Consider the following 22,069-nt stretch of genomic DNA (forward strand, 5'->3'; position numbering starts at 1 on the left):
AAAACAAATTCCTGGAAATAACCACCACAGCCTCCAACTATTTTGTTCCATAGATGTAGCCATTTTGTATTTGATCATGTTGATGGAAATTTGATGTTTTAGTAGACAGCATTGCAAATTACTATAAACCGTATATAGGTTTAAACAATTTAAAGGTATAGGACACATGCTACAAAGGTAAAGTCTTGGCCAAATGGTGCTATTTAATTTAGTAGATAATGAATGCCCAATAATTACTTTCTAGTATTTTAAATTACATATGAAAGGATGTTTCTCCATATCTATCACTTCTCATTGTATTTCCAATTTTTTTCTTTTTCTTTTATTTTACAATACCATTCAGTTCTACATTTTAAACATGCTAATCTGATCATTGTAGACTCAAGCCTGAGGTCAACAGCTACTCAAAATGTTATGTAGGAAAAGAAGTTCAAGGATGAGATTTGTAAAGCATCAAACATTGAAGCAATATTTCCAGGTAAGAGATTCTGTTTAAAAGGAGGAGGGAGGGAAGGAGGGAGGGAGGAAGGGAGGGAAGTAGAAATGAAGGAAGAAAGAAAGGAAAGGAAAGGAAAGGAAAGGAAAGGAAAGGAAAGGAAAGGAAAGGAAAGGAAAGGAAAGGAAAGGAAAGGAAAGGAAAGGAAAGAGAAAGACCTCATATATTCCCTGGAATAAAAAATGTGCTTGAATGTTGAAAGTTATTCAAACAGCCAGCTGGCTTTGCAGGTCAGCATTTAAAAGCCTTGACAAACAGTACCAGAGTTCTGACCGTAAACTCCTTGAGCTCTTAGTACCAGAGAGCATGAACCTAACATTCTGTCCCTGGATGCCCTTTATTGGTCACAGAGTCCATCATTAATGCATACTGCGGCAGGACACATAGCATAGAGCAGCTAACAGATCTTGGGAGAGTTCATCAGAGTGAGCAAGCCACTGTGTCTGGGCAGATCATTCCTTTGAGTATGTCAAGATCCAGTTCTTTCTGGGCCACTTCCAAAATCCCAACAGCAGGAAGCCTGTGTTTGCCACTGTTCCAGGTAACCATCAATACTTCTGGGAGCTTTCTGGGATTCTCTACAGGCTTGATTTGCTGTGGGTTTGTCCTTTGTGTAATTCCTGCACGTAAAAGATGTTCCCTTCCAGGTGTTGCTAGCACCTTGTCCATTGTGTTATTTATTGCTCCAAGACTGAAAAACAAAACATTCAAGACCTTAGACTCATTTCTTTGTTATTTAGCTGCAATGCTGTGAAACTAAGTGATGCAATATACCCTTTACTTTACTTTGTTATGCATTGGGATGTTTTTAAACTCAGCAGTGCTGTTGACACAGAGATGCTATGGCTATATTACTTTAGAAAAATATTTATCCATTTCTTCAACTCACCAGATTCTTGACAGTTTTTCAGTTCCAACTTCTTTAGAAAGAAGCATTTTAGGGTTTATGTGGTCACTCTGTGCCAGTATCTCTTTCTAACCAATAATGGCATTCTTGTGTCTCTGTTACTTAAATGTAGTACATCTGAAAGATTTAGGTCTACAGCGTATTAATTCCTCCTTTCACTATTTCATAGTAACTTGGGAGACCAGCAGCTAATACATTGGCAGTTCAGTAGTAATAATGAGATACCATGCACTCCAGTAAGAGTACAGCAGAATGAGAAGACTAGGAGGTGACTGGAAAGGAAAATGCTGGCTTAATTTGTTTTATCTGCTAAGTGAGATTCCAAATGGTTGCATCTACTCATAAACCAAGTTTCTTTATAGACAGAATTTGAATGTTCATTTTCCTCTCGGTTAGTATGCAAATCTCTTTGCAGCATTCCAGCAAAAGAGAATGCAACTCATTTTCTGTGCTTATAAATTGTTCATTATCATGCTCTCTGATGGTCAGTCCATTGTTCCATCTGGCATAAATACTAGGTGCTGAAAAAGGCACATTTGGGATCAAGGAGGAAACACAGACCCCATGCAAAAATCCAAAGACTATCACTTGAAATTTTGTAACATCTTACTTGTATTTGTATTTATATATGGTAGTCTGGAAAAGTAAATGCTTCACCTGTCCTCACCCACCCTCAAGGCTACGTGCAAGTGATGTTTGAAAAGTCTTCTCATTGTACAGAGGAATCTTAATTCATAGAGTTATGAATTAGCACAGTCTCCAGAAAGAAACATCTCTTTTCTTGTGATTGTTGGTGTGAAATGTTGTAGCCTCCTCTAAGGTTCAACACTGAGAACTAAGATAATTTTGTTAGATTGCTTAGGATTTGGGCCTCTCAAAGATTATTTCTTTTTTCCTCTTTGATAAGGAGAAAATTTTATTTATGAGTTTTTCCCAAACAGAAATATCATGTGACCGTAAATTAACCTCAGTGGTTAAAGTCACCCCTTTTGTACATATATTTAACTTCTGTCGATGCCAGCATGGTTGACTTCCCTTTCTCATGACTGGGAAATTTTTTCCTTTGCATGAAAATAGTACTCAAATCATGACTCTCCTCCCTCTCACTAAAATATGAAAACAAAGAAATTCAAGGATGTCCATGACTCTCTAGATCAAGCAAAATCTACAGAGAAAACAAAATACTGTTCTGATCCATCTCTTGGGATATGGCAGAGGAATTTTAGTGGATCTCCTGCTCTTGCTGAGCTTAAGAATCTACCCAGAGAATTTTTTTCCCAATTAAACCTCTGTGTACCAACAATAAACTATGCTGCAGAGCTTTTAATTAAAAAAAAAAAAAAGATGTAAAATCACACTGTCTCCAGGCACTGCTTTCATTAAAGGATTAGACCGATGAAATGTTTGGATTTTATTGTTCTAAATATGTGTTTCAGCTGGTGCTCTCAGATCTATCGTGTGAAGAAAATGAAATGTAAGTAAATAACAAGATATTTCATGTTTTTATTTAGCATTTGAAAACTACAAAGAATCAAACTCAATTCATTTGAAAAGCCCAAAGATAAAAAAAAAAAAAAATCATGATTTCTAAAAAAAAAAAAGGAAGTGCTATTGCCATTATGATCACTTTGCTGAATAATAAAAATAATAGAGCTATCTGCAGGTGTGTAGGCTCTTGGGTTCTCCTACTATGAGGTTATGAGGTTCCCATGGTTGTTAGGCCACAAAAGAATTGTGATGTCCTCTTCCCTTGCCCCCACACTCATAAGTATGGCAATTTCAAGGAATGGTTCAAAACAGTTCCTTTTCAAATACAACCAATGAACTCAAATCTTAGCCTGTGTTACGTGTGCATTTCAAAGGGCATCAGATGCAAATTATGTGAATAATTGATTCATCTCCTTACTTTTGGAGACTTAATGGCTCTCAGAATTCTGTTCAGGAGATGAGGAGGTGCCATTAATAATGCTGATGATGATGAATGGGAGCTGTAATGCAGTGTGGCTGAGTGCAAGTGTCAAAAAAGCACTTCTGCCAAGTGCTGTGTTCTGGGTGCAGCACTCTGCCAGCCAGCTGTTTTCAATTATCATGGCCTCATCCTCTCAAAGCGCTGTCTGTGGGCATTGCCTCTAAAGAAAGAGACGGGCCGAGAGGGAGTTGTCCTTAGCCCTGGAATCATTCACTGTTTCAGATCATCTTGTCAACAGTGTGTGTGTGTGTGTGTGTGTGTGTGTGTGTGTGTGTGTGTGTGTGTGTGTCCCTTCTATTGCTGTTTCTTTACATTAATTTTTGGACCTACTATTATGCTCTGTCTTCTGCTGCTTGTGACTGAGCAGTTTTTTTCGTAGTGTTTGCTTGACTCTGAACTTCAAGGCTGCCCACATCTTGCCTCCTAAATTTTCTGCCTTTGACCTAGAATAATAGACTCCTATGATTGGGAAGAGCCTTAAATGTTGACTCTACTAGCCAGTCAATATGACAAGGAGGGATGGTACTGGGAAGCCTATAAGCTGCATTACTGCTTCTGGGGTTACTGCTTTCCCTTTATATAGAATAAACTGAGAAGAGAGGGATAATCAAGTCCACAGCACAGTTTTAAATGATGCTTAAATATAAACTTTCTTTAGTAAGCCATTTTACATCTCAGCATCTGTTATATTTACCCTCATTTATTTTCTGTTGAGTAAAACTCAGAAACTGCCTCAGTTAACATTCAAAATAGCAGGAAAGAAAGGTAAAAAAGACAAGGAAGTGGCTGGTATTCCAGGGAAATAATATAAAAGAAGTCAATCTATTGATGACGGACAAAGTCCTTTGTGCAAAATGCCTTGCACAAAGCAGTGTTAGTTGGATGAGTCTAAAAAAAAAAAAGACATACTACTGTAGGAGAGAGCAAAAGTCCCATATCCAAACAAGATTTTCTTTTTCCGAAGGACTTTTAATTTAGGCTCATCTCTATGATCTGAGGCAATTATTTTAAAAATACAGTACTTGACTAAAAGATTAACATCATCCAATACCAGTTTTAGGGATAAAGAGTAATACAAATCCACTAGATTACAGGTAAAAAAAAAAAAAGATCTATAGGTGTGGTTAACTCTTAACATCTTTTAGAAAGGAAAAACAAGAGCGAAAAAAGGCTGGCCCAAAGTTCATGTGCAAATCAACACTAAGAAGGAGATTTATGTTTGGATGGAAGAAAATAAGGAGGGACAGTACTGGGGATGGGGAGGTTTGCTTGGGTGGAGGCCCAGTTGAGAAGAAAGGTTCTGATTAGCTAGATATCAGTTTTTTTTAGTGCCTCAACTTTTACATTCCAAGATTCTCCAAAACAGTTTATATGAATTATAAAATGATCAACTAATTAGTTCCACTTAAATTTGTTTTTAAATACTGGATATTTTTGTGATGTGAATTACTCTTTTCTGTATTTGTAGCTGAAATTTTAGTGTAAATAATACATTGTTATGCTTTGTATAAAATCTAAATACTATAATTGATTGTATGAAATGAAACATGAGGCAGACCCCTTTCATTTTAATTAGTTGTGCTTTTAATCCATTCCTCTCCCTGTAAATAACCAATTATACTGTCAAAGAGTTCATAGTGATTTACAAAATATGAATGTTTTATATATATACATATATAAAAAATGACTTTATAAATTAATTACATGAATAGATTTCCTAATGAGATGTCAGCAATTTGTTTGGTTCAGTGGGTTAAACATTTTGTTTAATAGTAGGAAAAGGTCAAGGTGTGATGGTGCATGCCTATAATCCCAGAACTCTGAGGGGAGGCTGAGGCATCTCAAGTCAGGGCTAGCTTAAACTACAAAATCAGTGTAAGAAAATCCTGGGATATGTAGTGAGACCCTGTCACAGAAAGTAAGGACATAACTAAATAAAGTAGGAAAACAAATAAGAGGCAGAGCTTCTACCCAGAACTGAGAATTCAATGCCCCGTATTTTTACTGCAAAGACATATTCATATTCAACTTTTAATTCAATTTCTTACATACTTTGTGAAATACCTGAAGGATAAGCAATCCGTGCTTTTTGTAGAGATCATGCAATTTACGGTCAAGTTTTAGATAATACAATTTCCCCCTCACCCACTTCCAAATTATTATAGTTGAATTGCACATTGACTCATGCTGAGAACTTAGTTTTCAAAAGAAAAAAGTGAAATCAGTTGTTTCTTTTATTCTAAGAGTACTATAAAGACATTGTTCCTCTTATTAGCAGAATTTCCTTCTGGCTTCTATACAAGGAGTAATTGTACAACTGACGAGCAACTCTTCACTTCATTCCTCTCCATATGACCTTCTTTCTCTCCTATTAACTGCAGGAAGCTTAGGCCAGAGTCAGAGATCAGCCCCCCTTGCTGTTTTATATGAGATTTTCTGCATTCAGTCAACAAACTGATGTCACTCTTGGCCTATTTTCTTTTCAGATACTTTCCCTGAACTTGCCCCTCAATTCTTTCCCAGCATTCCTTTAAAGCATTTTGGAATGAGCTTCTGGGTGTAAACTGCATATGGAAATATGAAGCCTGAGGTTCCCACTTGATCACAGGGTGCTAAAGGACGGGGCTCCATGGCCAGGTCATTTCTACTCATGCTCTTGCATCTCCCCAAAAAGCTATGCCATACAAGTCATTTCACCTCAGACTGAGTCTCCTCAATTTTACAGGAGGAGCAGAGAAATGTGCTCCCTCCTTATGTTCCTGGGAGTTTGAAAGTAAAGAATTTCACAGGAAGCTATGCACCCATCCATAACAGTTTCTGCTGTAGGAAACACTGGATGATATCAGCAGAGGAGCAGTGCATCAGCTCTCTGAGGTTCTCCAAGGTACCACATTAATGAATTTGCAGCTTCAGTCCATAGACTTACAGCACAAAGAACAGTAAGGACCAGTCTAGCCATCTGTGTAAGCAGGAACCATTCCACAACATCCAAATAAAGACAAGCCTACATGTTTTGGTTCATAGAGCAATTTCCTTTGATATCTACTTGAAGAGAATTATAATCACTGCAAATGTTTCCTTAAATCTGTTAGTAACTTATTTTTTGTTTGTTTGTTTGTTTGGTTGGTTGGTTGGTTGGTTGGTTTTTCAGGACAGGGTTTCTCTGTGTAGCTTTGTGCCTTTTCTGGAACTCACTTTGGAGACCAGGCTGGCCTCGAACTCACAGAGATCCGCCTGCCTCTGCCTCCTGAGTGCTGGGATTAAAGGCCACCACCACCCGGCTATAACTCTTATTTTTCCACACATCTTTTCGTTTTTTCTTGAAAACTTTTAGTTAAAAGTCTTATTTAATATTCAGCTGGGTGGTGGTGGCACATGCCCTTAACCCTAGCACTTGGGAAGCAGAGGCAGGCCAATCTCTGTGAGTTCTAGGCCAGCCTGATCTACAGAGCAAGGTCTAGAAAAGACAGAAGTGTTACACAGAGAAAGCCTGTCTCCAAAAGACAACAACAAAAATATTCATACAATTTCATATAATGTCTTTGAATCCAATCTACACTTCCAATTTTTCTACCTTTCCCTTCCAAGTTTTTGTGCTTCCTTCTCCTTTCTCTCTCGTTCACTCTCTGGGTTGTTCACATTCATTGAGTTCATTTAATGCTGCCTATATGTACATGGGTGTGGGACTTTAATTCCTGGAGAGTGAGCAGTCTCTTAGGGCCTGCAAGCCTGAAGAGAAGTGACTCTCCTCCTTCAGTAGCTAACCACTGTCGATAGCTCATAACATAGGGGGTGGGATTTCATGAGCTCATTCCCTATTCATGCTGGGAATTTGTCTGGCTTAATATTTTGCATGTTTTGTACATGCAGTCCCAACCACTGTGAGCTACTGTGTCTATCTGCCACATCCATCAAATACTATTTCACTGCAGGCACACTCCCCCTGGCTCTTATACCCTTTCTGCCTGCCCCACTTCCATGATGAGCCCTGAGCCTTTGGGACACCAGTGTAATATGGCCGCCGTATTTCGATCTGTGCACTCCGTGGTCTCTTTCTTTGCAAATGGACTGGTGGTTGGTTTACAACTAATATCAGCCTCCTAGGCTGACTATTCTTCAACGATAACTTCATTTTCAAGAATGCAAACTCTTCCTACTCTGAAAATATTACATTTAAAATCTGAGCAATTATAATATTGTTAGCATGCACTTAAGAGCTCAAAAGTTGCTCTGTAGGCTTCTTCCAGAATTCTCCAAGTTCAGGAACCGATGTCCGTCCTCACTCTGGATATCAGGTCTGCATGTGTGAAATGATCAGAATGAAATAAATGTTCCCTCAATGCTGGACATTGTGAAAATAAGCCATGACTTCATTTCTACAGTGCGGTTGCCTGACCTTTTGTTTATCAAAACCTCCACCAGGGGGTGCAGAGGGCTCAGAAGGAGAAAATGAAATGAGGTTGTGTGTGTTAACACTGAAATCCAGGTTAAATGGCTCAAAAGATGCAATTAACAATTGAGATACTTGGTATGTATAATTGGCTTTAAGTTATGTGGACCATCTTAAATGGAAAAGAATAGAGATGGAGATTTTTATTTAAAGAAAGATGAAATGCTCCATATTCCTAGCAGGAGCTCAGGTCAAGTGTCTAAAACAAGAGTTCCTGTTTTGTTTGGGGTTAGGACAGCATAGCTTAAGTAGCATACTATGCTTTTAAGATTTTTTGCAATCAGCACTTTAGAATTTTATGACTACGAAAGATATATATATATATATATATATATATATATATATATTAAAATACTACAGATCTCAAAGGATATATTTACATTGATATTTATGTCTCTATAAAACTAGACTCCTAGTGTTGGACTGCTTGTTTAAGATGTTTATCTTTGATCTTTATTGTATTATTGTGCTCAGCTGGTAACATATTCACCGCACAAGCACCTGACCTCGTCCACAGGACCGGTAATGAGAGACCATGTCCGCTTTTAAGATGTGCCTCCGATGATTTTCAAGATCGTGCGCTGATACTCAACTTTGCTCAGGATCCATTTGTTTGTTTGTCTGCCGTTTGGTTTTTCTAGCCCAGGTTTCTCTGTGTAGCTCCGACTGTCCTGTGACTCACTCTGTAGACCAGGCTGGCCTGGAACTCCTCCCAGTGCTGGGACTAACGCTGGAGTTGCCACCACGACCCGGCCTCTTAGGTACCTTTTTAAGGTTACATTTGAGTCTCCGTTTTTCTCTTAGCCACTTGTGTTTATAAACTTTTCTCGAAAGTGCAGGTATCCAAAACCGAAAACGAACCTCAAATTCAAAGTTCAAAAAAATCAAAATTAAGTCAAATTCTCTCAGTGAAATCTTTTTTGTCTTCTAAGTTTGGAAAAAAAAAAAATCCATGGTGTTATGTCACACATGACTTCTGACTACCGTCATGGAACACCTGGTGCACCACCTCATGGAGGCTGCTGGGAGCCATAGTTGATGAATGCTTTCAAGCTCAAAATGATTTTAATGTGGCCTGAAGATAACATGACTAAAAACGGCTGCATCTCCGAAGCTGATCAGGCTCTGGGTTCCAGTCATTCATATTGCACATGCTGAGGAAGTCATGACAGCTTCTGTGTATGGAGGTCTTTAAAGAAGTCTCTTGGCATTCAATGTACCCTACTTCCCCGAATAGGGGGGCACTCTGAATTGAATAATATATGCATGGTCACACCCTAGAAGTTAATCCCAGAGATTATAAACCCTCATCAGGGAATTTGAATTACAAAGGGCTCTATTCTAGGTATCTGAGAAAAGCAGAATGAGAATGGTGGGATGATTATTTGCCTAATACCTCTGGCATTTTGACCTTAAAATGCTCCACACTAACTTCTCCATGCTTAAGATAAGACAGAGGGTGGTATGTAAAATGGAAAAAAAAAAAAAACTCTTTAAATAAACAAGTAGACCTTGGGGTGGGGGGTGTCTATCTGCTTTTAGAATCGAAGCTATTGCAATGAAGCATTTTCTTTGCAAGTCTGTCTAGTGGTTTCCAACTTCCCTGTCTTCTCAGGACCTTGAATGAAGTAAACATGGGGAAAATATTCGCTTAGTCTATTGGGGACAGATCTGTAGTGCCCTGAGCAGCTGAATATTATAAGAAAATAGATGAGTTGAGTATAAAGTTTAAAGCACCAAAGAATAGTCTTTAGCTGTGTAGAATTAGACACTTATGCTCTTTCTTTATTACTAGGTGTGTAAACTATGATAACCAACATCCTGATGGCTGGTATATCTGGTAAGGATTTCCTCAGATTGTTTTATAAAATGTGTGGTCTCCTAGATAATTTGAAACAGTACATGCAGTTAACAGCTGCAGGGAAATTTAGGGGAGTGTGAGTCAACAGCTGTAGAAATATCAATATCAGGACAGTATTTGCTAAACGCCTCCTGTGATAGAATCTATTGTTTTCCAAGACTGAATTTATTCTATAACTCGAGTTTGTTAATGATAAAATAATTGTCCCCTCTTGAAATTTTGCTAAATTATTCTTCCACTTCTGGTGGTAAAACCCATTCAACATAGCCAAATGTGTCTTTAATGAGATACTCCTCCAGAAAATTTAAAACAGTTCTTCTAATTCCCTAAATCACAACTTTTGTACCTTCCAAACTTAACACTAAGCAATTCTGTTAATAAAATACTCAATTCCTCAAAGGCAGAGACACTGTCTTTTCTATCTTGAATCCTTAGCCCCAATATCTCAAATATTTACATTTGTTTAAATGCTAATTAAGTGGATAGAATGTTGAATAAAAAGAAAAGAAAAACGGAAAAAAGAAGGAAGCAGAAAAGACTTCACTTTTTAGATTAACCCTCTAGTTTTCAAGGAAGAAATGATTGTCACCAGCGATCAGTACCAATCCTGCCTGAAGACCTCCATTTTCACTGGCAGGGTAGGAGGGTAGTGGATTGCCCCACAAACTGGGCATTTCGGTTTCCTTGCACTTAAGCTTAGCTGAGTCCTTGTATACTTCCCCGGCACTTCCAGAAACTCCAACTCCTACATGCTCCACCTCACTTCTCCCCCACTACTTTTGCTGCCAGGTTCCTACTGCTGATTTTCTTGGCGGTTCTCCTCTGTGGAGTTGTGCTTCTCTGTCTCCAGTGCTGGCTGAAAAGGTGCCGAACTGACTCTCCCAGACGTACCGTGGCTGTTTTTGCTATTGGAGACTTGGATCTCATTTTTGGTGAGTTGTCTGCATACTTCTGGATTCCTCTATGAAACATTGAAAAACTATCATTGAAAGCACATTATACACTTACAAAAAACGCATACCTATTTGGAGACTCGAAGACATGTGTTAAAGAGAGACCATACAAGAAGAAAAGAGACAACAGAGAAGAAATATGCCTCACTGACTCACAGAGAATGGCAAAAGAGGCTAAGCAGTTTTTTCAATCAGAAAATGAAGAGTGTTATGCCCAGATCATGGCGACCCCAAAAAGACCACCACAGAGACTGAATCCCGTATGTAAAATCAAAGAGCCTTTATTCAAGCCTGCTCGGTCTTGGACCCTCAGTGAGTCCGACTCAGGGGTAGGATTGGAGAGTTGGGGGCCAGGCAGGGAGGGGTTTTTAATCATAGCAGAGGTTAGGGGTGAGGAAATTTCCAGGGTTCAGGGCCCTGAAAGGCTAGGGACATCTTGGCAAAAGGGAAATGGATGTGTGCCTGGGCTAAAGGACACTGGGTGATATCTTATAATGGTTGGAATGGAACGTTTGGAATGTCAGGTATTTCCCCTTAGATGCTGGCCCTCCCTGGGTGGGGTCAGTTTATGGCTTTTCCTGGGGACTGGGTGGTACCTGCCAGTAAGCTTGTCATGGCAGCTCTGTGATCAAGCTGTTTTGAGACCCCCACAAATAGAAATTTGAGGAGATGAACACTTCAAGTGAGTGGTAGGGCTTACAGTTCAGAAGAGCATCTCTTGGCTTTGATGTCCCTGGATCCTACGCCGTAGTTAGAATCTTAATCATTAAGCCTTTGCCAACTCATTTAACTCATCGGAAGTGACACTGAGCCATATTTTCTGAAGTATCAGTTGCCAGTGCAGAGTCTGAAACCATCAACATCGGGCAGAAGAAAGTCAATAGTGGTGTACTTTCTCTGCAGAAACACCAAGGAATCCCGAATCTGCTGGCACTCATCTTGTCTATCCCAAATCATGCCCTGCCCATCCTTCCAGTTTTCATTTAGGGTTAAAAAAAGGAAAAAGAATTATTTGTATCAGTCAGTAAGCCGAGTGAAAACCACTTATCTCTTGATTGTTTCCAAGTGGCTACAATTGAAAATCCTTTCTTACCCTTAAGCATGGTCCTTTCACCCAGAGGTGGTGAGATTTTTCCCTCCTAGATTTTACTTTACCACACAGTTACCCAAAGAGTTCTTGATAAAAACTAACTTAACTACCTTTCAGAAACTTGGGCCAATGTGGAATTTTTGATATATAAAACAGAAAAGCAAACAACTATGTTGAAGGGGTAAAAAATAAGCTAAGAGGATTTAACTTGAACATGGAGTGCTCTGGAGATTTAGTGATTCTTAAGCATCTTTGGAGTGTTCAGACACAAAGGGGGACATCGATATCACCCCCTCCTAATGTTCAGGGATCACTGCAGAAGAGAGAGCCAAAAGATCACCAGCCAGAGGCCAGGAAGGACCAGAACCAAACAGTGTCTTCTGGGCACAACAGGACCACCGCACTCATCAACTCACAACCGCTGTGGTTGCCTGCACAGGACCTGCTCCAGGCAAGTCAGCCAGCACTCCAGCATGGAGAGAGGGGTATACAGCACCCAGCTCCTAGATGGGGAGCTGTTGGCAGTTAACAGTTTCTAAGGATGTGGTCCCTGGTAGGCCAGTCATGCTCCAGGGCATGGTCTCCTCCCACAGGCAGCACAAAAGAGACTCACTCGGTGGGTTAGTTAAAAAAAAAAAAATTAAATTTTTTTTTTAAAAAAGGATAAAAAGTTGAAAGTACGTAGTGAGGGAGATGTGGATCTGGAAGTGGGTGGGGAGGTGGGGGTGGACCTGGGAGTGGTTTCCAGAAGGAGTTAGAGTAATTATTATCATGTACACATGAATGCAATTATCAAAGAATTAACAAAAATATATTAAAAAGAAAAATATTTAGTGATTCTTTTTGTTTATATGCTTCCCAGCATGAAGTCATTACTTAACAAGGAAAAGACACTATCAACCTGAGAAATTGTTGTTTGGGGAAGGATAATTAAATTCTACAATAAAAAAAATAGATTTTTCTCCTAAAATAAAAATTACTTTTCATGTGGCATCAAGGGAATTAGGGTCACTAACCTAACGAAATGTTTGTCAAAGGGATATGCATGGAAGTATTGATCTCCTTTTCTTTATTTAAATAGAGTTAGTTAATAAATGTAATGTTCTTTCTTCCGAGTAAGCTTTTATTCCTAAAGAAGAGCACACAGCCGTATTGTTTCGACTCTTCCCTCCCTCTGAGGAAAACACTTCCATTAGGCTACCTTCAACCTTATGGAAAGTCTCTTGTATCTTCAACATCATACTGCCTGATGATTCTGTTACAATTCTTAAAGACTGCTGCTCTAGCCATCCTTGTGTGGTGTTCTTGGCGGCTCACATATCTGCTATTGAATTTTCTTGTACAGCCTCAGAGTTGGGGAAGAAAAACATTAAATCTAACACATAACAATAATATGCATAGATGTCTCGAAGACCTGAGCCTTAGAATTACAAGCTCTGTATTAGGCTGAAATCATTATAAACATAAATAAACAAATACCAGAAAGAAACTGTCTTCTAAAATAGCTAATATTTATTTCGGTTCTACCAAGTCCTGAGCAATAGTTTGAGACTTTTCCGACCTTATCTCTATTTCATAAATGTCATCTCCAGAGAGTGCTCATCAGTTCTCTTAGAGAAGATCTGTTCCCCCACCCCCTAGTTAATATATTAGTAGAGCTTTGCTATGAAATGGGGGTAGTTAGCTATACAAATTAGGTGTGAGTGCTCATATCCTAGCCAACTCATCCCATGATACATCTCAGCATTCAGATATTTAAAGACCCATCCCAGATGGTAGGGATTACATTATAGAATCTTAATTCTTGTCATTTTCCAGCCTTTCTTCCCAAGCCAGCTAGTAAAGCTTCTGGTTCTTACTTTTAAAGAAATACTTAAACGCTCCTACGATGTCTCTTCTACTGCTGTGTATTGTGGAAGACATTGGGCTTGGTTGCTTCTTCTCAAGGATATTTCTCTAGCCAGCTCAGAGTGGGCAGAAAGCAGCCCTACCTTCTTCTGTCCCTCCCCCAGCCTGTCTGAGTTGCTCTCCTTCCTGAGAAGGCAGTCTTTGATGCAAATGTTGACCTAGAGCTGTGCCTTTGGGCCTTCTTATTTCTGTTTTCAGGAACAAAATACAGGAAAGTAATTTAGACAGTGCATTCTCTGTCATTCTAGGGAGTACCAACTAGCAATTTCAGGAAGTAAATTCCAGAGAATTGATATTTTGGGACAATTTGCTGCCTGGACCCACACTGTATTTACATAGTAGATGAAACTGTAATTGTATTTTCACACTCTGAACACGTCTGTTATGATTCTTCGTATTTACTCTCCCAGGAAATAAAAACCCTTCTTGATCATGAGGTTCCTGCAAGATCCAGGAAGGATCAAAACAACCATACCTATCTCTACAACTCCTACAAATCATGTGCTCACAGCCTTAGGCGAGCCTTAGCCCGAGCCCTAGCCGGAGCCCTAGCCCAAGCCCAGCCACTGAGTGATTCATGGGCCTACTCTGAGGTTATGGGAGTGCATTTTTCAGTTTTCCTGACATCCACTATTAAGAAGAGGGAATAAATAAATAAAAATCATGTAAACGACACTGATGAGCAACTAGAATACAGAACAGGGCTCCTGACTCTCTGCCATCTCTGACACACAGAGGATGTTCCCCCTGGACACAGGATGTGGGAAGTAAGCCACTGGAAACATCTTAATGGCCACAGTACAACTGCTGTATTAACCTCCATTTCCTCCTGGACCTTTATTTTATCTCTTTAGAAGTTATTTCACTTTAATATCACTACTTATTGCATATATTAATTGAAACTGCTCTGTCATTCTGACATAAGGGGCAGAGGTTTCACACTCAGGATCTCACAAACATTGCCCTCAAGAACGAAAAGCCAAGAAGAAAATTTTTTATGATTATTAAAGGCTGGAATTGATTGAACTTTACTATTACAAAAATGTATAAAATAGGCAATTTTATACACATGCATTTCCTGCCAATGTTATATCGCTCAGGTTGCCAACTTGTTTGATTAGAAATTCTAAAGAGAAGGAGAGTAGGCACAGGGCTCTGCATCCATATATATACACAGTGTACTTAAGGAGGGTCCATAGTGACGTCTGATGAGATGCCAACTCTGAGAAATGTCCCTGGGACCCCAGTGAAACACTGCAGACCCTGGGAGCATCTCGTGGCTCAGTGATGGCATCTTTCCACAGTACTCTGTTGACTCAGTGCTCAGGTAAACAAATACTACCCACTTCCCCCCAATACCTATGCCCTTGAATGAAGTCGTCTAGAGTCAGAAGCCCCCTATGTAACCACTGGGTCCAACAGAAGAGACCTTGACATTTATTGCACTCGATCTTCCCTTTTGTGTCCATGCTTGCTATATATGTTCATTATTCATGGGAGAGGAAGAAATAATCCCTCTGTTATAGCTTGCTGTGAGCCACTTTGTGTATGCATTAAATTCATCTTATCAGGTCCTATTGGTTAGTTGTGTTTGGACTTTCTTTGGACCACCAGCTCCAAAATAAGGACTCAGAAACTTCTTATTAATTATGAAAGCTTGACCTTAGCTTAGGCTTGTTCCCAACTAGCTCTTAAAACTTAAATTACCCCTTTTATACTAATCTACATTCTGTCATGTGACTCATTACTTCTCTTTGGTATCGCGTGTCCCACTTGTTCTGTGTCCGGCTGGCAGATCTCACCTAATTTCTTCCCAAAGTTCCTATCTCTGCCCAGAAGTCCCACCTATTATCTCCCGCAAAGGTATTGGCTATTAAGCTCTTTATTATACAAATCACAAGGTGCCTAGACCGAGACACATCTTCATGGTATACAAAAAGATTATCCCACAACACTTAGTACCTCTGAGTATGAAACTATTTGGAGTTACAGCCTTGAGAAAGGCAGTTCAATTAAAATTGTATAACAAGTGTGGATCTTAATCCAGTCTGACTAGCATTCCTCTGAAGGGATGTTAATTAGTCCCCAGACAGGAACAGAGGGAGGATACTGTGAAGACACAAGGGGAAGATGATGTCATCTGCAAGTTGAGGAGGGAGACTTCCCAAGACAAGAGAGCTACTGACGCTTGTTCCTGAGTGTCTCCTTCAGGGTCATGAGGGGAAAAAAAAAATCTGCTGATAAAGGCACCCAGCTAGAGGTACTTGGCTGTGGCAGTACTCATACAGCATCTCAGCAGGAGCAGGGGTTACCAGAGAATAGAAGGAATAAGAAGGGCAGCAGTTAAAGGAGTAGAGCAAGAATCTTCGTTGGATGTGTGAAAAGCGCCAGGCATGGATTCATTTCATAGAGACTTCAAACCATCCCTTTCTGTTCTGCTATGGGCACACCTCCTCTTCCCGTCTCCAGCCACAGACTCAGCTAGGCAGTTTTCCTTCCTTCGTTATCCTCATTCCGACCCTACACCATCTTCTGTGTCCAGTTCTGCATCAGCATCTCTGCCACAATATCCACTCAGCCCTGGGTCTTCCCAAGTGCTACCAGCTACCAGCCAGCTTCTCTCTTACTCCTTCCTGTTTCTCCCAGGCTTTAATCCTACAGTTATTTAGCTGTTTTTTTTTTCCTAATTCCTATGTAATTAGGCGTAAAATGATAACTTGTTTGAACTTTTTGTCAACTTCAGGTTATCTATGATTTTAATAATTATTCTAATGGATAATTGAACAGAAAGTACAGAAGGTTTGCAACCATAAGTTATTATTATATTCGATTATGTAAAGTAAAGATAGTAAAACAGTGAAATAGACATTGCTGTGATTTCAAAATAAGTAAAATAAATAAATAAATAAATAAATAAATAAGTAGGAACCTGGGGCTTATGCAGGGACATTTCACTCAGCCTGGGAGGAGGGGACTGGACTGGACTGAATCTACCAGGTTGAGCTGAGTCCCCAGGGGAGTCTTTGCCCTGGAGGAGACGGGAATGGGGGGTGAGGTGGGAGGAAGGCAGATGGGGGGGCAGGAGGGGAGAGGACAGGGGAATCCATGGCTGATATGTAAAATTAAATTAAATTATAAAAAATAAGGAAGTAAAAGAATTTGAGTTTGTTAGATTGTGTTTTAGTTTGTATTTGAAAAGCAATGTCAAGTGACTTTTACAATGTATTCACAACAGAAATAATGAATTCTCTAAAAATAAGGGTAAAATTGTGATCTCATGAAAAGCAAGGTGATAAAGCTGAATAGGAGCCCATTTTAATAAGGATGTAGGCATTTGATGATATGAAGGGAGATAAATTGGAGGTTTGGGAGGTGAGTGGAAGACAGTTAAGGTATGTAAGTGACCTAGCATTCATTAGAAGAGCATATAAGAGACAACCTTGTCCACATTTAAACAAACAACAGCAGTTTACTATGATGTCTATGTAGCAGTCCACCTGTCCTCATTCCACCGGTCCCACTTGTCCCTGACCAGGACCTCTGACTTTCCTCCCTTCAGGAAGGCTCACTCTGCCCCAGCCTCTTAGGGCTGATGACCTAAGTACACTACCTTCCAGCTACGCAATCTCTCTAACCCTGACTTTTTCTGAAGTTTCACAGATGGCTTTCTGTTTTTCATATTTCAGAAGAAAAAAAAAAAAAGAGCTTCTGGTTTTTTCAGCCATGATTAAATGTGAATGCTCTCAGCTGGAAAGAGAAAGGAAGGCAGGAGGGATGTAGACAAGAAGCAAGCCTTTGCATATCCAAGTCTTTCTTCTTGTAGGTGGCTCAGGATTGTCTTATCACAGGATCTGTTAGAGATTTTCTTCGTAGGGTTTATACTCCACATGTAAGTATCTTATGGCATATTTGGAAGGGGAGAGGGCGGGCTTCATTCCCACACTTGTGGAAGACCTGCGAATGGCAGATGATTCCGTGTTTCCCACGTGTATATACCTCAACTTTCACTTCTTCTTCCTAATGGCACTCTGAAAACTTTGCTACCATTCCTAATAATCTGAAGACGAAGAGAGAAAGGCGTTCACAGGTGAAGCCACATGCTCAGTGTATGATAGAACGATGGCCCACATTCAGGCTTTTTAGCCATTCCTCTGTGTGAGGAGGGAGAGCTGAAACAGGAGTACGGCCAAGCCTGGTGATGCATATCCGTAATCCCAGCACTCAGGAGACTTAAGCAGGAGGGCTGCAGGTTCCAGGGCAGCCTGAACTACATAGTAACTTCAAAGCCTGGAGGAGGAAAGTGGTGAGACTTCCTCCTTCCCCACTTCCAATGCTCCAATGAGGGGTAAGAAATGAAAGAGGTAGAAAAAGTATGTTAACGTACATCAGATCTGTTGGAATTACTTTCAATGATGTATGAAATCTGGACTCTAATTATAGTAACTCAGTGATAAATGTGTGGATTTTACAAAATTGAAAAATAAATGGGTCCTTCAACCAACAGTTTTCTGACAAAGACATAGGGTTTTTTCAATACTGTTAAACTGAGTCAACATGTTATAAGGTAAACATAAGACTAGCAAAATGTCTCCGTTGGGTAAAGGTGCTTGCTGCCAAGCCTGATGACTGAGTTCAATCCCTGAGAGCCACAGGGTGGGAGAGGAGAACTGACTCCCACAAGTTGTCCTCTGGCCCCCATACATGCCCTCTAAATAAATAAGCAAACAAATAAATAAATCCCTTGCTCCACCCACTCCAAGACACATGAAATTGTATATTAACATACTCAAAAAAAAGATGACAATTGGTAATATCTTCAGTTTCCAAGTTTTCTAAGATCATTGGTTTAATTAGTTTATCAATAAAACACCTATGGTTTTCATAACAACCGTAAGAGTAACAGGCAAATTTGTAGTCGAGAGATACTATTTCCCCACCACAGAGACCAATTGTCAGGATCATATCACTGGGATCACAATATTGATGTCAGCAGGAGAAATCAATTAAAACTAACATAAAAAATAAATGTGTCAAGCCACTAGCCAAACATTCTCAGGCAGCAGTCTAAGTGACTTCTGACTTTGTGCTGAGTACATTAGCAGCAGTCTACCAGGAGAACAGCTACCGTTCATAGCTTGAGTTCTGAATGGAGGTAATTACTGAGATAAGGGGACTGTAGAAAATCAGCTTTAACTCTATCTGATGGAGTGCCCCAGCTTAGCTGACCTCAAGTCCAAGATTACGCACTACATAAGGTTTTACCTTCTACACTTTTATTTAGTGATTTTTGTCATATCTAATAATGATGATGATTTAAATCACTAAATAACCATTAATATAGAATTGATAAGAAAATAATGTTACAGATTTAAATTGCTACACATTCCTAACATGGCACCATATCTGATGCTATGTAAGAGCAGTTTAACCCTTTACTATACGCCTGGCTCATTTTAAACATTGTTTTCCTGAGATTTCCTTCTTCAATGCTGGGGATTAAACTCAGGCCTTGAACATGCTAATCAAATGCCTCACCACATCTCCAGAGAGTTAATGTTGCTTTTACAGAGATAGATACCATCATTATCCTTTTGCTTAAGAAGAGAAAAGTGAGCTAAATAAATGTAATAGCATAGGGGTGGGTTATTCAGTTTTTTTAAAAAAAAAGCATTCTAAGAAAAATCCTGGAGCAAGAAGTAAAACATATTCAATACATTTCTGTCTTTCTCATGTAATGCTAACAACCAAGGATCATCAAGATATGAAATAAAGCAAATGCACATGTGGAAAACATGATTCTATATTATCATAATTCATACAAAGTAATCATTTTGATAATGTGCATATAGATTCCTTTAGTGAGCTAATGTCTAGTACTCTGACTTCACTGGTAACTATGGTATATTCTTTGCAATATAGCATTCTTCTAGATGCTACCAAGTCTGAATCCTTTCAGGAAGGTTAGTGAACCTCTTCTGTTGGAGGACAGAGAGAAACAATTTTGACTTTGTGACCTATAGAGTTTCTAGAGGAACTAATGACCCAGTCATTATAATTTAAAAGCTGACATAATCAATATGTAAATTTGTGAGAATGCTTGTGTTTCAGCTAAAGTTAATATGAAAATGTCAAAGTAATTCAGAGTTAGATAAATATCCAGGATAAAAATAATAAGTATGCAAAAAGAGAGGGTTATAAAATATTACTATTGATTTTTCCAGTGACTCAAAATAATCCTTCAAGGCAATCCTGATTTCTGAAAGAGCCACTGGAAAAAATTCAAGGTCCCTCAAGGTTACCACTTTGTAAAAGGAAATGCTTGTTTAACAGCTGTATTGTACATGATTTAGATGTAAGGACATCAATTTGAAAATTTTTCTTTTATTTAGAATGTTTTGTGTTTATTATGTATGCATTTTAAGTGCAAGCTTGTCACCACTTATCTCAACACGCTTATTACCTATTACAAGGAAACACCGAACTATTTGTATTTGTTGTATTTTGAAAACCTAAATATGGCACAATGGAGTTTAGTAGTAGTCTAATGTTCCTAGTGAGACTTGCGTTTCCTATTAGTGAAACAGCATTAGCAAAAGCAGCATTAATGTTTAGAGGAATCATCTCCATGGTCCCCAACAGAATATTTCTTTCTGGTTTCAGTTGCTACATTGTAAAGTTTCCAGGTGGGTTAGTCAGTAATGGTGTAAGCAAATCATTCTGGGTATTTTCCCCTGATAGTGACTCAGCTATGGGTGTGGCGAGAAAGGTGATTGTGAATGTTTTTCTCAAGGGCACAAATAAATTTCTGTTTCTCCAGTGATGCAAGAAAGGCCAGATTCATCTCCTCCGTGCATTGACTGAAAGATGACTCACACCCCCTGCATTTTTTTTCCAGGTACAGAAATGGCTGGAAGTCCAAGGGCTGGAATCTGCCTTCCTACACCAAACACTGAACTGTGCCAGGCTCCATGTTTTGGTGCTTTAGGTCCTCCACCTCCTTATGAAGAAGCTCCCAAAACAAGCTGATTGTAGCCAGGATCAACAGTGGAACGCATTAGAAATATTTGTAAATAGAGACAACGAGTTTTAGGCAAATTCTATGGCTTAGTGGAAATTCTTGGAGGTCTCTTACAGAGTCTGAACGTACTAGCAAACAAATGAGTGGATGGAAGGGGGAAAAAATGGCCGTAGTGATGTTTTGACAGTGAATTCGTGGACTCTGTAACAATGCTTCCTTACACGTTTAGACTAGACAACAGCCACATTTTCTTTGCTAAGAAGCCAGCAATAGGTGCTAGGAATCATGTGCGTTAATTAAGCCTCCCACTGCCTTCCACAGCATATCATTTGATGCTCCAACATCTCCATCTTCACCAAGCCTCTAATAGAGTCAGTGAAAAATAGATAAATTCAGAAATAATTTAACAATGGTTCGAGCATAGATTCAGGTGTGACTAGAGGGAGAATATTGGGCTAAAGCCGAAATGAGAGAATCAGAAGAAAGCACTGCATTTGAAGTTGGCCGAGGAGAACAAATGGAAAGGAAGAGGAAAGATTGCAAGACTCAATAAGGAAGTTCTGCTCCCCAGCTGGAGAACAGAGAACGTGTACCTAGAAGCAGAAGACTGCCTAAGACATAAGCTGTGGGTAATGGTGACATGGGAGAGAAGGGGAAGGGTGTCATTGTCCTTGGGGAATGTGAACTCCAGAGCCCACTCTTTCCTGGGTCCCTTAGGATTTGCAGCAGAATAGAAAGAAACTTTGTTATAGATGCCTTTTGCTGCTTGAGGACTGACAGAAGAAGTAGCAACTTGAAATTTCTAAGCATCATTTGGCAGAGGCAGGGAAAAAAAAAATTCCATGCCAGATTCCACACTAGCTGAATACAGACAGTGAATTTGTTTCATAAAATAATTGACCTATCCACTTGATTGTCAATCTAGCTTGACTAAACCTAACTCCAATCTTTTCTCAAATTTGCTTTGTGAGAGTGTTTCCAACTTTCCTATAGCTCAGCCAAGGACTTGTGTTACTTCATGTAACTGTGTTGTCTGAAAGTCTTGCTGACCCCAGTTTTAGAATTTCCAGACTCTGAAGGTTTCCTACTTAGCACATCTCCGGTATGAACCACCTCTGTAAGTCCTTGCAGGAGTCCTACAATAGATCTAAACTGGTCCAGGAGCCCCACGTTTGTTCTCGGGTATCCTATTGACCACACAGTAGCCAGGAAACTCGTTCAAAGTTTTAGAACAGTTTTAGATTTGCATACATACTGAGGAGAAAGTGGAGATATTTCCCATATTCCCTGTAGTCACACATGTACAGGGTCTCATAGTATTGCACCCTTCACCTGATGATGCTACATTGACATGTCATCATCACGAAATGTTGTAGCACGGATCTTAAAAGGTCTTATTAATAAAAACAAACTTGGA

At 39.5% G+C, this 22,069-nt stretch overlaps 1 protein-coding gene across 1 annotated transcript; it reads left to right on the forward strand.

Annotated features, from left to right (window-relative positions):
* The first annotated feature begins 783 nt into the window (after positions 1 to 783).
* On the forward strand, positions 784 to 21,480 carry Tmem207 (transmembrane protein 207). Its single transcript, XM_028875158.2, has 5 exons — positions 784 to 1,037; positions 2,840 to 2,877; positions 9,618 to 9,662; positions 10,473 to 10,615; positions 20,530 to 21,480. The coding sequence occupies exons 1-5, from the start codon at positions 963 to 965 to the stop codon at positions 20,658 to 20,660; spliced, it is 432 nt and encodes a 143-aa protein (XP_028730991.1). The 5' UTR covers positions 784 to 962; the 3' UTR covers positions 20,661 to 21,480.
* The last annotated feature ends 589 nt before the right edge of the window (positions 21,481 to 22,069 follow it).

Source organism: Peromyscus leucopus, chromosome 12 (assembly GCF_004664715.2).
Source record: "Peromyscus leucopus breed LL Stock chromosome 12, UCI_PerLeu_2.1, whole genome shotgun sequence".
In the NCBI taxonomy this organism is placed as follows: domain Eukaryota; kingdom Metazoa; phylum Chordata; class Mammalia; order Rodentia; family Cricetidae; genus Peromyscus; species Peromyscus leucopus.